General features: G+C 39.0%; 1 protein-coding gene across 8 annotated transcripts in view; it reads right to left on the minus strand.

Annotated features, from left to right (window-relative positions):
- The window catches only part of MDN1 (midasin AAA ATPase 1), a 188657-nt gene that overhangs the window by 76646 nt on the left and 96707 nt on the right, over positions 1 to 15304 (minus strand). For all 8 annotated transcript variants that reach the window (XR_001718579.4, XR_010157740.1, XM_054686835.2 and 5 more), the window contains 9 exons: positions 13842 to 14060; positions 12029 to 12226; positions 10232 to 10440; positions 9133 to 9255; positions 6518 to 6715; positions 4829 to 4936; positions 4272 to 4460; positions 453 to 542; positions 84 to 347 (listed from right to left, as the gene is read on the minus strand). Coding sequence is in view for 6 of the 8 variants with exons in the window: in XM_054686835.2 (XP_054542810.1) it covers positions 84 to 347; positions 453 to 542; positions 4272 to 4460; positions 4829 to 4936; positions 6518 to 6715; positions 9133 to 9255; positions 10232 to 10440; positions 12029 to 12226; positions 13842 to 14060 (1598 nt within the window). In the remaining 2 variants the exon portion in view is untranslated. The remainder of the gene's footprint in view (positions 1 to 83; positions 348 to 452; positions 543 to 4271; positions 4461 to 4828; positions 4937 to 6517; positions 6716 to 9132; positions 9256 to 10231; positions 10441 to 12028; positions 12227 to 13841; positions 14061 to 15304) is intronic.

Here is a 15304-nt window from a genome sequence, read left to right on the forward strand (position 1 = left end):
ACTCATCACCAACTCAGAAGACTCTCAGTCAGACCACGGGGTTTATTACGCTTTGCCAGAAAATATGAAGGCAGACTGGTTACCTGCTCAAATCCACCCAGCAGCTCAGTAGTATCCATTGCACTGTTCATAGCCATGATCTTTAATGTGTGGCCAGTAAGGTGTGCCAGAAGCTGGACCAGGCTGGTCTTGCCCACAGAGGCTGGCCCAACCAGGATGACCATCCAGCTCATCTGCACACACTTCATGATTGACTCCAGGGGTTGGAATGACTGGTGCAGGAGCAACAGGGGATGGCGGGACGGGTGAGGAACACAGCTCCCACGGGAAAGGACTGAGTAGCCCAACTGAAAAGACATGCCAGTGAGATTTCCATAAGCGTGCCTGGTAGTGGGAGCAGAAGAAACCATTAAAAAATGCCAAAGGATAGAGGATTATCCTAGTCTCCTTACCTGAACATCATAGGGAGTGATACGAAATAGTCTGGTTCCCATGTATGGGTTGGAATTTGAACCAAACACATCCTTGAATACAGCAATGACCTAAAGGAAGAAGATAATGCAATAAAAACACAAATCACTCCACCTAATTCTTAGGCAAACTTTCTAGAAAACAAGCACAGTGATAAGAGTCACTATTCTAAAAACACTGGCCACAATTCCCTTATCCTTTTGAATTTTCTCTTATAAAAAGGATTGACTGCATTTATTTAATTCTTTGGAATGAAAGTAAATTTGAGATTGAGAACATAGCAGTCATATTCCAAACTGAGATTCCAGTAACAATGCACCATAAATTAAATTGAAGCCATGGACACTGTAGTATTGAAATCTAGAGACAAAAAAGAGTTGTTTGCTTTCATCATTGAAGATACTACCTAAAAAGAGGATAGAACAGTAATACGAAGATTATAAAGAAAAATGACCATTCATTAACCACCTCCTATGTACCAAACACTGTATTAAGTACTTTGGTAGATTATTTCTGATCTTTATACCCATGCAAAATAGTTACCATGTCCATTTTATATAGACAACAGCACTCACAAGAGTTATAGAATTTGCCCATGGTTGGTGACCGATTTTAAATCTAAGCCAGTCAGCCTCCAAAAAACATGTTATCCCTCCAAACATTTATGTAGATATGAAAACCAAATTTATTCCTCTAACCAATTATTTACATTTTTATCCTTTCATTAGCAGTAATGCTATTAGAAAATGTTCTGTTGACTCTCTTTTATTTTGGATCTCTAAAAAATCTAAGAGTAATGGTGGGGGGTGGATAGAGGTATATAAAAAACATTAATTTAGCCCACAGAAGTAGGGAAAATTAAAGCCAGAAAAAAAATAAATAAAGTATACAAAATAGTATTTCTAAAAAGCAGCAATATTTATATAATTGAATACTACAATGAAGTTAAAAAATAAAATATAGATAAAATCATAATCAGTGTCAAACATTGGACTGTGAGACTAAAAGCAGCATAGGAAAGTGTTCCTGTCACCTACCTATGAGTCCAGGTGATACATGACCTCATGTTCCACACTAAAGTATATAATCTCCAACCCCTGATGTTCTACCAGAGGGTTAAAATTACAAATATTGCTACTCGGGAGGCTGAGCCAGGAGAATCACTTGAACCCAGGTTGCAGTTGAGCCAAGATCACACCACTGTACTCCAGCCTGGGCGACAGAGCAAGACTCCATCTCAAAAAAAAAAAAAAAAAAATTCCCAATCTAGCTCTTCGGTTTAGCTTTATAAAATCAAAATTCCATTCAACTGGACTCTTCTAGCTTTTACAGACTTTATCCTTCTATAACATTATTTTTCTTGACCTTGCCTCCCCCGCTAGAAAACACCTATAAGGTCCATTACAATAACCTTGAATTGGAAGAGTGATGGAAAACTTCCATATACCACAATGACCCAGCACCTGACTAATCAATCATTCAACAACTGGCATGTGTTTTGGTCATAATTAATATACTATAAGTGGATGAAGAAATTAAAATACTAGCTGATTATGTGAATTATGTATCAATAAAGCTGTTAAAAACTACTAAGACTTTCTCCTAATCAAATGATTGAAAGTCACCTACGTATGATAAATGAGTTAGTGTGTAATTAAATTCTGAATACCACACTAAAGAAGCTCTGGGTGGCCGGGCACAGTGGCTCACTCCACTTGTAATCACAGCACTTTGGGAGACTGAGGCAGGAAGATTGCTTGAGCCCAGGAGTACAAGACCAGCCTGGACAACACGGCAAGACCACATCTCTATTAAAAGTAAAAACAAATTAGCCATGCCTTGGTGGCATGTGCCTATAGTCCCAGCTTATCAGTGGGCTGGGGTGGGAGGATCCCTTGAGCCCAGGAGGTCAAGGCTACATTAAGCCGGCATTGTGCCACTGCATTCCAGCCTAGGCAACAAAGTCAGACCCTGCCTCAAAAAAAATAAGAACAGCTTTTCGAGGTAGGAGTCGACTCCTGTGAGGTATGGTGCTGGGTGCAGATGCAGTGTGGCTCTGGATAGCACCTTATGGACAGTTCTGTCCCAAAGGAGGGATGAGAATAGCTACTGAATTGTTTCTTCCCAGGTCCTAAAGAGCAAGCCTAACTCAAGCCATTGGCACACAGGCATTAGACAGAAAGCTGAAGTTGAAATGGTGGAGTCCAACTTGTCTGGACCAGCTTAATGGTTCTGCTCCTGGTAACGTTTTTATCCGTGGATGGCTTGCTTGGGTAAGGACATGAAGACAGTTCCTGTCATACCTTTTAAAGGTATGGAGAGTTGGCTTGACTACCCTGTGTGGAGCAAGTTTTAAAGAAGCAAAGAACTCAGAATTCATGCTTGAAGAAATGCAGGCAGACCTGTTATCCTAAACTAGGGTTTTTAATGACCACAACAAGCAAGCATGCAGCTTACTGCTTGAAAGGGTCTTGCCTCACCCAAGCTGGAGTGCAGCGGCCTTTGAAGCTTACTACAGCCTCAAACTTCTGGGCTCAAGTGATCCTCAGCCTCCCAATGGTCTTTGTAGACCGCCTGATGGAGTCTCATGGCACAAGAAGATTAAAACAATGTCTCCAATTTTAATAAATTTTTGCAATCCAAAAAAAGAAAAAAAATAAGAACAAACAGAATGGGTAGCAGAATGAAAGGGCTGTGAAAGTCACATGTGCTATGGGCCAGCCACATCTTCACATTTCAACAAGGAGGTTACTGCTTCTAGTGCATGCATCTATGTATCTATTCATTTATTTTCAAACAGTGAAGTTTACTAGAAGGAAACAGCAGACAAACTGGAGAGGGCCTAAACTGGAAAGCTGGCTCTGCTACCTGTGACACTCCATAACTTTAAGCCTTGGATCTTCACCTGTAAGATGCCATGACAGCACCTCCTGCCTATAGCTATTGTGAGCATTCAGCGAGACAGGATTTTAAATACCACATACTAAAATGCACACGTTATTACAATTCCTTACAGTGGGAATTCTAGTTTTACAAACAGGTATTTTTATTTTCACTTAAACACAGAATATTCTCTCTTTATACGATTATACTTTCTAGACAAAATGCTTTGTAATTTGACATTTATTTAAAAACAAAACAAAACAGAAAAACTTCCTCTTCTACGGAGTATCACCTGTCTGCCTCCTCCTGCTTCTCACCTTGGTGCCTGTAAAGATGGTGAAGACTTAGTTCTTTACTACTGGAGGGCAATACTGCTTTAAGGTATGTGATCATGGGGATTTGGATAGATAAGCAAATTATGTCCTCTAAAGCAAGCTACTCTATATTGTGAGACCCCAAGGTAGGAGAACGTTTAGTTTGTTCTTTTAACTTTTAAATTTTGAAGCAGCTTTAACAGGCTTGCTAGCCGGGCGTGGTGGCTCACGCCTGTAATCCCAGCACTTTGGGAGGCTGAGACAGGTGGATCATCTGAATTCAGGAGTAGAGATCTGCCTGACCAATATGGTGAAACCCCGTTTCTACTAAATACAAAAAATTAGCCGGAACTGGTGGCTCATGCCTGTAATCCCAGCTACTTGGGAGGCTAAGGCAGGAGAATCACTTGAACCTGGGAGGTGAAGTTGCAGCAAGCCAAGATTATGCCATTGCACTCCAGCCTGGGCAACAAGAGTGAAACCCAGTCACAAAAAAAAAAAAAAAAAAAAAAAAAAAGCTTGCAATTAGTGTATGTCCTTTCTCACCCACAGGAAATCAACTTTCAGATGGAAAGAAATACAAATACCAAGTGTGAAACTCACCTTTTTTTTGTCCTCTTCGGTTCTCATTCTTTCACCATAGACCAAAAACACATGCTGACCAGGATCATAACACCCAGGGGACTGGTCAACCAGCATCAACTGACACCAGCGGAAAAGGTCCCGGAGGTTGAATTCCCAGGGTCCTCCTTTTTGCCCCCATTTCTTCTCAACAGTCACTTCATGATCAATCTAGAAAGAAAACATCCTGATTGGGAAACATGCCCTGCTTACTACTAGGCACTGCATTAAGTACTAGGAATGTACTACAAAAGCATATGTAATCTGAAACAAAAATTAACAGGCTTGATTCAGAGCCTCTTTCTCAAGACTTCCAAATGCCTGGCTTATCCTCTAAGCATTAACACTGGTAGTCACAATACAGAAATGAATTACTGGAAGCCTCCACTACATAGTGTCCCTTCCACTAGAAACCTGTAGAATTCAAAGTAATTTTTTTTAGTTAGAGATCCTGATAATTTGGTAGAACTCTATGTTGAAAAAATGCTGGTTCAAATACAGCCAGAAAAAAAAAGAAACCAATACGTGTAGGTACTTACTTGGTTATTGAAAGCAACCATTTTCTTAACAATATTTTTCTCAATGGCTGGAAACAAAGTACTGGCAATGAACTCCATGTCAATTACTGTAAGGGGATCAACGAAGACCTAGAAATCCAAAAATAACATGAAGAAATGCCTTTGTTTCTCTTTACCAAACACTAGAAATGACTACCATGTCTTATTATGCAAAATCTTTAATACCAAGTAACAATACATGAGAAATATAATTTTCAGTTATAGAAATTTCTTTTTTTGTGTTCTGAGAATAAAGAATCATAGAATCTTCTAAATACAGCTGAGTAGAGGTTTTGTTTTTAAGGTCTATTCTAGTGATTTAAAGAAAAAAGAGGCCCAGTGCGGTGGCTCACACCTGTAATCCCAGCACTTTGGGAGGCCAAGGCAGGTGGATCATGAGGTCAAGAGATCAAGACCATCCTGACCAGCATGACGAAACCCTGTCTTCACTAAAAATACAAAAATTAGCTGGGCATAGTGGCATGCGCCTGTAGTCTCAGCTACTCAGGAGGCTGAGGCAGGAGAATTGCTTGCTCCCAGGAGGAGGAGATTGCAGTGAGCCAAGATCACGCCACTGCACTCCAGCCTGGGCGACAGAGCAAGATTCCATCTCAAAAAAAAAAAAAAAAAAAAGATACATGTAATTAAAAATTTCCTATGTATAATGTAAAATGCTTTTAAATCTGGGTGGTAGATATGAGTATTCACTATAAAAGTCATCCAATTTTTCCATATGTTTGAAAGTTTTCTCAATAAAACATTCTTCCTTTTTTAAGATGGAGTCTCATTCTGTTGCCAAGGCTGGAGTACAATGGCGCGATCTCAGCTCACTGCAACCTCCGCCTCCCGGGTTCAAGAGATTCTGCTGCCTCAGCCTCCTCAGTAGCTGGGATTACAGGCACCTGCCACCACACCCAGCTAATTTTTGTATTTTTAATAGAGACGGGGTTTCGCCATATTGGCCAGACTGGTCTCGAACTCCTGACCTCAGGTGATTCACCTGCCTTGGCCTCCCAAAGTGCTGGGATTACAGGCATGATCCACCATACCCAGCCAATAAAACATTCTTAAAAGATACTCAGCCAATTCTTAATCATAAGAGACAGTGACACTAAAGAAATCTAGAGACATTTCCAAACCTCTGGATTGGCCAAACTCTGAAAAACTGATGTTAAAACAAGTAAGCATACACATACACAGGTATCCCTCTGCAAGTAAGAATAAAGGCATAAGATACCAAAATGTTAATAATGACTGACTGGGGAATAGTGGATTTTTATTCTTCATAGTAGTTTTCTGTTCTTTCTTTTCTTTAGTTAAAATGCATTATTTTCAATAAAAATGTTTCTTATATATTTCAACAGATCAGAGGGACAATTGAAAAGGTCCAAGATTGGACTTCATCCCAGAGTGCAGTCACAGAATCCTGAAAAGGCTGGGGACCTTACTTTCTTCCAGCTGATAACACATCTAGTCTTCCGGGGCAAAAGATGAAGGACAGAAGCAATGATGGGAATCAGTCACATTAATACTGATCATATAAGGACAAGAAAGAGGATCGTTAAGCTGATCCTCTCTAATTCTCATAGTGAACATCCTTAAAGGCTTCATAATAGTAGTCTTATCCCCTCCGAGTCTATCTTTGGTCTCTATGGCAACAGCAAATCTTACCTGAGTGAATCTGTTAAGGAAAGACCTGGGCAAGCCTTTCCTCCCACCTCCTTGTCTAAAGGGATTCTGACACCCAAAAATCTTCGTCTTTTCATGCTGCACTTGAAAGCTCATTCCTAACTCAGGCACATAGATTTCTCCTCGGTGGTCAAAACAAGCATTGAGTCCTTCCAATACAGACTGAGAAGCCAGGTTAAGCTATTTAAAGAAGAAAGTACATACATTTGTCTCAAATATATTATACAACTGCAACAAAAAGCAGGGGAATAATATGCAGCAAATAAAGCTAGAGTTATCTTCAGAAAGGGAATTTCAAACAATATTGATAACCTTCTGTATTTTTGGCTGAGTTATGGTTGGTTTGTCTTCATTCTATTATTCTTTTGTTTTTGAGACAGGGTTTCACTCTCTCACTCAGGCTGCAGTGCAGTGGCACAATCACAGCTCACTGCAACCTCTACCTCCAGGGCTCAAGAGATCCTCCCATCTCAGCCTGCTGCGTAGCTGTGACCACAGGTGTGCACCACCACATCCAGCTAATTCTTTTTTTTTTTTTTTTTGGTAGAGCCAAGGTCTTGTTATGTTGTCCACGATGGTCTCAAACTCCTGGGCTCAAGTAATTCTCCAACCTTAGCTTCCCAATGTTAGAATTACAGGCATGAGCCACTGTACCTGGTCCAATTCTATTATTCTTTATTTCCCATGTATGTTAGAGATTTTGTCTGGCATTTTATACACACACACACACACACACGTCTATATACACACATATATTAATAATCTTTAAACTGAATAAATGCTCAAATTAAATTTTAAAGTTAAGAATCTTCTCAAAAGTTAAACTGTATCCATTATATATAACCTATATTAACCTGCTCTGTAAGTAATAACTTGCAGAAAAACTTGCCAATACACAGTTATTTCATTTTCACAATCTGAGTTTTTAAGATGTGTAACACAAATTAGCCAGGAGTGGTGGCTCACGCCTGTAATCCCAACACTTTGGAAGGCCGAGGCAGGTGGATCACTTGAGGCCAGGAGTTCAAGACCAGGCGGGCCAACATAGCGAAACCTTGTCTCTACTAAAAATACAAAACTTAGACATTGTGGTGCATGCCTGTAATCCCAGCTACTCAGGTGGCTGAGGCAGGAGATTCACGATTCAGTTGAATCTGGGAGGAGGAGGTTACAATGAGCCAAGAACCCACCACTGCACTCCAGCCTGGGCGGCAGACTGAGACTCTGCCTAAAAAAAAAAAGAAAAATAGAAAAAAAAAAGAAAAGAAAAAGAAAAAGACATGTAACACTAATTGTAGAGAATAGATAAGGTTTGCTAACTCTTTAAATACTTTCCCATCTCAAACACTGAACAAAATCTCCAACGGGTTTCAAAGTCAGGATATAAAGTGAGTTAATACAGCTGATTTCCACCAATTTTGTAAATAAGAACAATTACAAGGGGCTCTTGTGCCAGGATGAAAAGAGCTGAATGTAGGTCTTCAGATGAGTAGTTCAGAGCTCAGGGATGTGAAGCATGTGTGGTTTGTTGGTAACATAGAAAAAGGAGATTGGGAAAATACAAGTTAATAAAATGCAAACAGGCAAAAATCAGAGCACACTACATTAGAATTTCAAGTGTCATGTTTACACAAGCACCACAAAGCACAAACACTTCTGTATATTCCCAAACGGAAGGCCGCTCTTAAATGTGTTTATAAATCTAGAATGTCTTGTCGTCCCTGAATGCAATTCCACTAAATATGCAATTCCACTAAATACTAAGTATGGTCACTAGCCTTCAGCTTTAAAACTAGGCTTTCTCTTTTCCTGGCTAATATATATTCTATCAGACATCTTGTTCAAAAAAAAAATCTGAAAAATGGAAAAAAATTCCCTCTCCTTGTTATCCCAAGAATAAAAGGCAGAAAGCAGCTCAGCAGACAGGAGTCCCACAGCACCCTCTCTGATGATCAGACCCAGGAGTCTGAACCTGGGGGACCTGTTGCAGCCTGTGTCCAAAGTCTCACCTGTGACACGTACATCACTCTAATCATTTCAGCTCCACAAATATTTCTAGCCTTTTCCTGAATATTGTACACCCCAAACTGACCCAGCTCCATATCTCTAGTTGTCAGAGATTCAGTATTTATCATGTCTCATACTCTGCTCTTTCTTCTGATGAATAATTTACCCCATATGCACACATAACGGATCGTTTCCTCATTTCGGTAGGTCATTTTGTATGTCTTTCCTTAGTCTCTCCGGTGCACTAATAAAACATGAAGCGGTTGACGCTATTTATAAAATGCCTCTAAAATAAATGCAAAAACGGCAAGCCTGTCAGAGACTAAACTAGTGACGATGCAGTTTTCCTCTGAAGGATAACTTTAAACAGTGGGAGAGTTTGTAGGTTTTATGTACAAGGGCCTCTTTTAGTGTATTCTGCCAAGTGACCTTCCTCATTCTTAAAGAAAACTACAGAGGATCTTTTCATTAGAGAAAAGTCATCAGCGGGATCTTCCACTGAGAAATGGATTGTGAAATGGAGCTGTGAAAGGATGACTGCTCCTCACACACATGATCACCGTCTTGGGCATGACAAACAGGCCCCTCACCTCATCCAACACCACCCAATGGCCTGCCTTCAAAGCTGCCAGTAAGGGGCCATCACGCCAGGCAAACTCTCCTCCCTTGCCACCTTCAACAGGTAGATCTGCTCCCAACAGGTCTGTGATGTCCTTTGAAAGGGGAAGAAATGGAAAAAAGCCATTATTACTTTAAAAATCAACTGGATTCTAACACCCTAAATCTGAAATGATAAATACTTGGGGCTGGCACCACTACTCTTCCTTCCTACACCCAAGATAGAACTAACCAATCCCAGCTCTCTTTACCAGGAGCCCAAACATGCCCCCAAGAACTTTCCCAACATCTTCCACATATCAATCAATTTGAGCTGGTGCTCTAGATTAACAGTTCTCAACATTGGCTGTACTTGGAATTTAATTGACAGGCTTAAAAAAAAAAAGAAAACAAAATCCTATTCCAAAGGATTCTCATTCAATTTGTCATCTGTACCATATTTTCCTTAGATTGTTAAAAGTCATTTTATTTCTACTACTTTTTAAAAAAAAATTTAAGCAAAAAATTAACTGGGGTTATATTACAATAAATACCAAAGTGGATAATTCTCTCTCGAAAGAGAATTAGAGTAAAGCATCCAGAGAGAATTAATATTATAGGTGTCAGCAATTAACAAATCCAAAGAAGATTTAGTTTGGAAGGTCATGTTGCTGTGGGCTTTATTATTATATGAAATATCTGAGGATACAGGCCAGGCGCCATGGCTTACGCCTGTAATCCCAACACTTTGGGAGGCCAAGGCAGGTGGATCACTTGACATAAGGAGTTTGAGACCAGCCTGGCCAACATGGTGAAACCCTGTCTCTACTAATAATACAAAAATTAGCTAGGTGTGGTGGCGGGCACCTGTAATCCCAGCGATTAGGGAGACTGAGGCAGGAGAATTGCACCCCACTGCACTCCAGCCTGGGCAACAGAACGAGACTCTGTCTCAAAAAAACAAAAAAAAGAAAAGAAAAGAAAAATTTGAGGATACTGATAATGTAATCATTTCTGATTAGGCAACTATAAATTGACACAGACATTAATATCTATAGCTATCTCCATCAGCTGTAGGATGACCGAGCTTACCGTTTGCTCTGATAAGTTGATTCTAACAAGGGTATTTCCTGAAGCCTTTGCTAATGCTCCCACCAAACTTGTCTTGCCAACACCAGGGGAACCCTCCAGGAGAATGGGCTTCTTCAGTTTGGTAGCTCTTAAGAGCCTCTGTGCATTCATAGCAGTGGTCCCTGCACTGAGTGCATAGTCTGCAATATTATTCCTGTGTAGGACAGGTCCTTAAGTGGAGAAAAGTAAAGTCATGTATAAGCGGGACATCACCAAATCACATGTATGCATCAACTCAAGATTTTAAAAATCTACCACATGGGTTATCAGTTAGTGAAATACCATTTGCAGTGAAAATGTTCAATCCCTATTTCAATATTTCCCCACTTTTAGATCCATAAAATGCTTTAAAGGAATATCCAATAGCATGTTTTCTTCAACAGTGTCTACTACACAGATCTCTCCATCTCCTATACATATACATGTACATGCAAACACACACCTGTCCTTTCACAACCTACACCCTGAATCACTGTATGTACTTGTACAATTTACCTTCATAGTTACTTTCCTAAAAACCAAGTGTAAGCTAGGCATATGGGCCACATGGTTCCACATAATCAACTTCACCCAATGTTTTTGGCCACCAAAACAATTCACACTGTGTCCTTAACCTGTAAGTTAACTGATATGCAGGACTAATAACAGTCTTGTAATATTTAACATTTGTGCCACTGTCTCTTGGAAGAAGTTTCTGTTTTGTTTTCGTTTTTTTTTTTTTTTTTTTTTTTGTACACCAGTTTGAAGGGAGTGAGGCTAGGAAAACATTTATTACCTCACCCTTGGTAGCAGAAGCAAGGACCACCCCAGTTCTAGGCCACTAGCATATATCTCCTACACAGGAGCACTGAGTCCTATGATGGTGGCTCAGAGAAGGGATTTGATGGTTAGATTATACAGCCCATCAGGGATGACGAGAGAATACTGCTAAGGAGAGATGGAGCTCTGAGGACAGGGGCAAGGGCAATGGAACCTGGACTGGTTATGTTCACCACTGAAACCCCAGTAATTGCCACTGCAACTCCATATACTTCAGGCATTCATCAATCATTAACATAGAGAGGGCGGAGGGACAAGAAACAGATGACTCTGCTACAGAAACAACATCCTGAAAAAGTAGAAGCACCTTAGAAGTAGCTAATCTAACTGCCTCATTTAAATACTTGGTAGAGACAATCTAGTTAGATAGAAAGAGAGAAAGAATTAGAACACAAACCCACTATCTCCTAGACTACTGCATTTCCCATTTAATCATTCACTCATCCATCAGAAATTTTCTGAGTGCCTATGACTGTGAGGCCTAAATGTCAGATGCCAGGGACCGGATCAGGAATGACACATTACCAGCCTTCAAGGGTTCACAAAACCTGTTTCTGTAAAAGATGGTGAGGTTGTATAGTTAAGATACATTATAGGCTAAATAGGTCTTGGCAAGCCACTTAAAAGTTTATTGTGAACATTAGTAGAGTTTAGAGCTTTACTATAGGAAAGTTCCTAATGTGGGAACCAACTAATAAAAAAATAAGCACTGTATAAGACAATCTATTTATAGATTGAAGTCTCTATTTCCCTCTATTTTCACATGCCAGTCAGGTATTTTCAACCATTCACACAATTATGGTTATTCTCAAGTCAGAATCTAACTCAGTTAGTGCAAATATAATCATGAGTATTACACATTAAAACTAAGTCACAATAAAAGCCAAGTATCTATGATCTATAGAAAAGGAAAATTCATTTTTTAAAAATCATTCTTACCCCTTGGTATAAAAAATGGATGAATTCCCCAAAGGTTATCTATTCCAGTGAATTCTTTGGCCTTCATTCTGTCATAAATCTTCAACTCATTTTTCTGATATTCTGTAAGTCGTACTATCTTGGCAAGCCTCTTGATTAGAAATTTCAGACATTCTTTTCGTGCCAAAAGGGCTGTACCAAACCCAGAGGAAGTTACCCCTAAAAGACAGAGGATCAGTCCATGAAGCAACAGTACAACACCAAGCTTCACCACCATTAAGCAGGAGCTCTAGCACAGGTTCCCGGAAAAAAGAGGCCTCAGCAAAACTGCAGCCTAAATGTGATTTCTAGTGTAAGCAGTCCTAAGAAAGAAGTCCAACACGCATCCCCCACAATCTATGGATTATCAATTAAGCAGCAGATCATTCAGTAAAGCACTCTAGTCACTCAATGATAAATCAGCCTACATACAGTACCTAATATGGCACTAGTAACCATTTTTATTTATATTTCAAATCTTCATGGCTGAAAAACCAGTGATTTTTATAACATTAAAATAAACTTAAAATATTCAGGCCCATTATCAAAAAATTACTACTCATGTTAAACATTGGCCAGTGCTTCTATTCACACTAGCAAAGACCTGGAACCAACCCGAATGTCCATCAATGATAGACTGGATAAAGAAAATGTGGCACATATACAGCATGGAATACTACGCAGCCATAAAAAATAAGTGCATGTTCTTTGCAGGGTCATGGATGAGGCTGGAAACCATCATCCTCAGCAAACTAACACAGGAACAGAAAACCAAACACCACATGTTCTCACTCATAAGTGGGAGTTGAACAATGAGAACACATGGACACAGGGAGGGGAACATCACATACTGGGGCCTGTCAGGGGATGGGGGGCAAGGGGAGGGAGAGCATTAGGACAAATACCTAATGCATGAGGAGCTTAAAACCTAGATGACGGGTTGATGGGTGCGGCAAACCACCATGGCACATGTATACTTATGTAACAAACCCGCATATTCGGTTTCTCTTCAAATAATCTGATCAATCTTTTATTCTTTAATTCATAGTACCCCCCCCACCTTTTCCTTTTTCTCCTTTTTTCCTTTGTTAAATGCCCAGGCATGCCACAATACCAGGCGTTATCAATACCAGCTCACATTCCTTTCCTTATTTAAAAAAAAAAAACTAACTTTCTAACTCATTACAAACACCCCTCCCCCTTCCTCTCCATTTTACATGCCCACCTTATCTAAAAAAATTCAAATGTCTAGCCAACCAAAATGAGTTTAAATTATACAACCCAACCCCGGCCAATAAAAGAAAAATACAAAAACAAAACTTGCATCAAAAATAAAGGCTCTCGTGCCCTTTGTTCAAGTGTACTCTCATGGCAACTGGCCAAAAAAACACCCCTCTGCACAAAAATAAAATTGCTTTGCTAAAAACCCTTTGTTTAAGTGTTCAATTTCTTTACAATTTTAAGCATTATTCCTAACACATGTATCCCAGAATTTAAAAAAAAAAAAAAAAAGCCAGTGCTTCAGAAGCAAAGACATTTCAGCAGTCTTTACTCTACTCACAATCACCACTTCATGTTTGTTAAGTACCTGGTCTACCAGCTTTGAGAAGTTGCAGTGTATCCTGTGTGCCAATCACCTTTCAAAGAGTACAAACAAAAGGAAAGCCATTCTGAGTTTTAGAAATGTTCTGAGAAGTGATTCAGTAAAATAGCTGGGTCAGAGGCCTGGGCTTGCTCCTTTTCCTATGCCCCTCTATACGAGCCCCTTGTCCCCACCAGCTACCAGACAACATACCTGAACCTATTCCATCTATGTACACCAGGCATGCAGCATGGACAAAAGATGTCACAGTGGAGATGATCTCTGGCCTTTTCAAAGCAGCTTCCTCCCCCATTTTGTTCATGAAGTTAACCCAGGACAGGATGTCTCTGATACTGACCACACACTTTCTGCCAAACTCTTGGTGGGTCAGCCAGTCAATGAAATCCAGCATCACTTCAGGTATGTCAGACCCTAAACACAAGAAACAAAAAAAGCATTTGCTGTTAACGGGAGATCCCAGAACAAAAGTTCATAACCAGGGGCACACAAATGGCCTAAAAGGGGTCTCTGCTCCTTCTAAGCAAAGTTCTGTGAATGAATGTACATAAATGCTGTTTCTAACAAAAGCAGCCTGCAGCTTTGATCAAATTCTGAAAGGATTCATCAATAGCAGTCCATCCCTATCCAAAGAACAAAACAAAACCTTGGGAGTTATAGTTTTAGATACTGACCTGAAAACTGCTCAAAGAAATATTCATTTGATTCGAGTTCGGACACAGTTTTGAACTTCTATTATAATTATTTCAGAAAATATGCAAATTTTATTATATCTTATAATTTTACTTGTATTTTAAATAAATTTATTTTTTCCATTTAATGCAATAAAGAATGTCATCTTTTCAATGGCATGCATTCAAGTTTTTTTCTTTTTTTTTTACATCTATTCAGCAATCAGAATTCAGCAAATTAGGGGGTTCACAAATTTTGTTTCATGAATCAAGTTGAATATCCTAATTATCACAATTTCCTATCAGATAATATTTGTCTCTAAATAAAGAAAATACTTAAGTAGTATATATAGATTCAAAGTAATCCCAATTAAATTGAGCAGAGTACTTTATAAAACGTCTTAAGTCAACAACAGTAGACATTTATCTCTAAAGTATGAATACCAAAGAATATTTTAAAAAGAAAGAAAAGATTAGAAGGAAGCACTGCTATAATATAAAGCAGCCTCCAAAAGCTATATATATATACAGCCTCCAAAGCTATATAGATTGTGATTTAGAAGAAATGTAATTGGTTGGAAGAATACTGATTACAAAAAAAAAAAAAAACTCTTTAAAAAGAGCTTAAAATGACAAAGCAAAGGGGAAATTCCAGTAACAATGAAGAAACAAATTAAATGCTATTTCAACAACTGGATAGTAAATACTAGTACTTAGAGCTACACTTCAGAGAAGAATAAATTCCAGGTAAATTTAAAAAATGAAAATGAAAAAATACATTAATAGAAATTAAATTTTGACCATTTAAGAAACAAAATCAGAGATAAATAGGTTCACATATGTATTTTTAAAACAAATATATAAAGGTAACAGAATATTAAAACCTGTGAAAAATGTAATAAAAAGTATCACCCCAAAAGACATAATGAATACCAAATGCAAAATGATTAATTCATTAAAAATAAAGGCCAGGCACGGTGGCTCATG

This window comes from Pan troglodytes, chromosome 5, assembly GCF_028858775.2.
Source record: "Pan troglodytes isolate AG18354 chromosome 5, NHGRI_mPanTro3-v2.0_pri, whole genome shotgun sequence".
Taxonomy (NCBI): Eukaryota; Metazoa; Chordata; class Mammalia; order Primates; family Hominidae; genus Pan; species Pan troglodytes.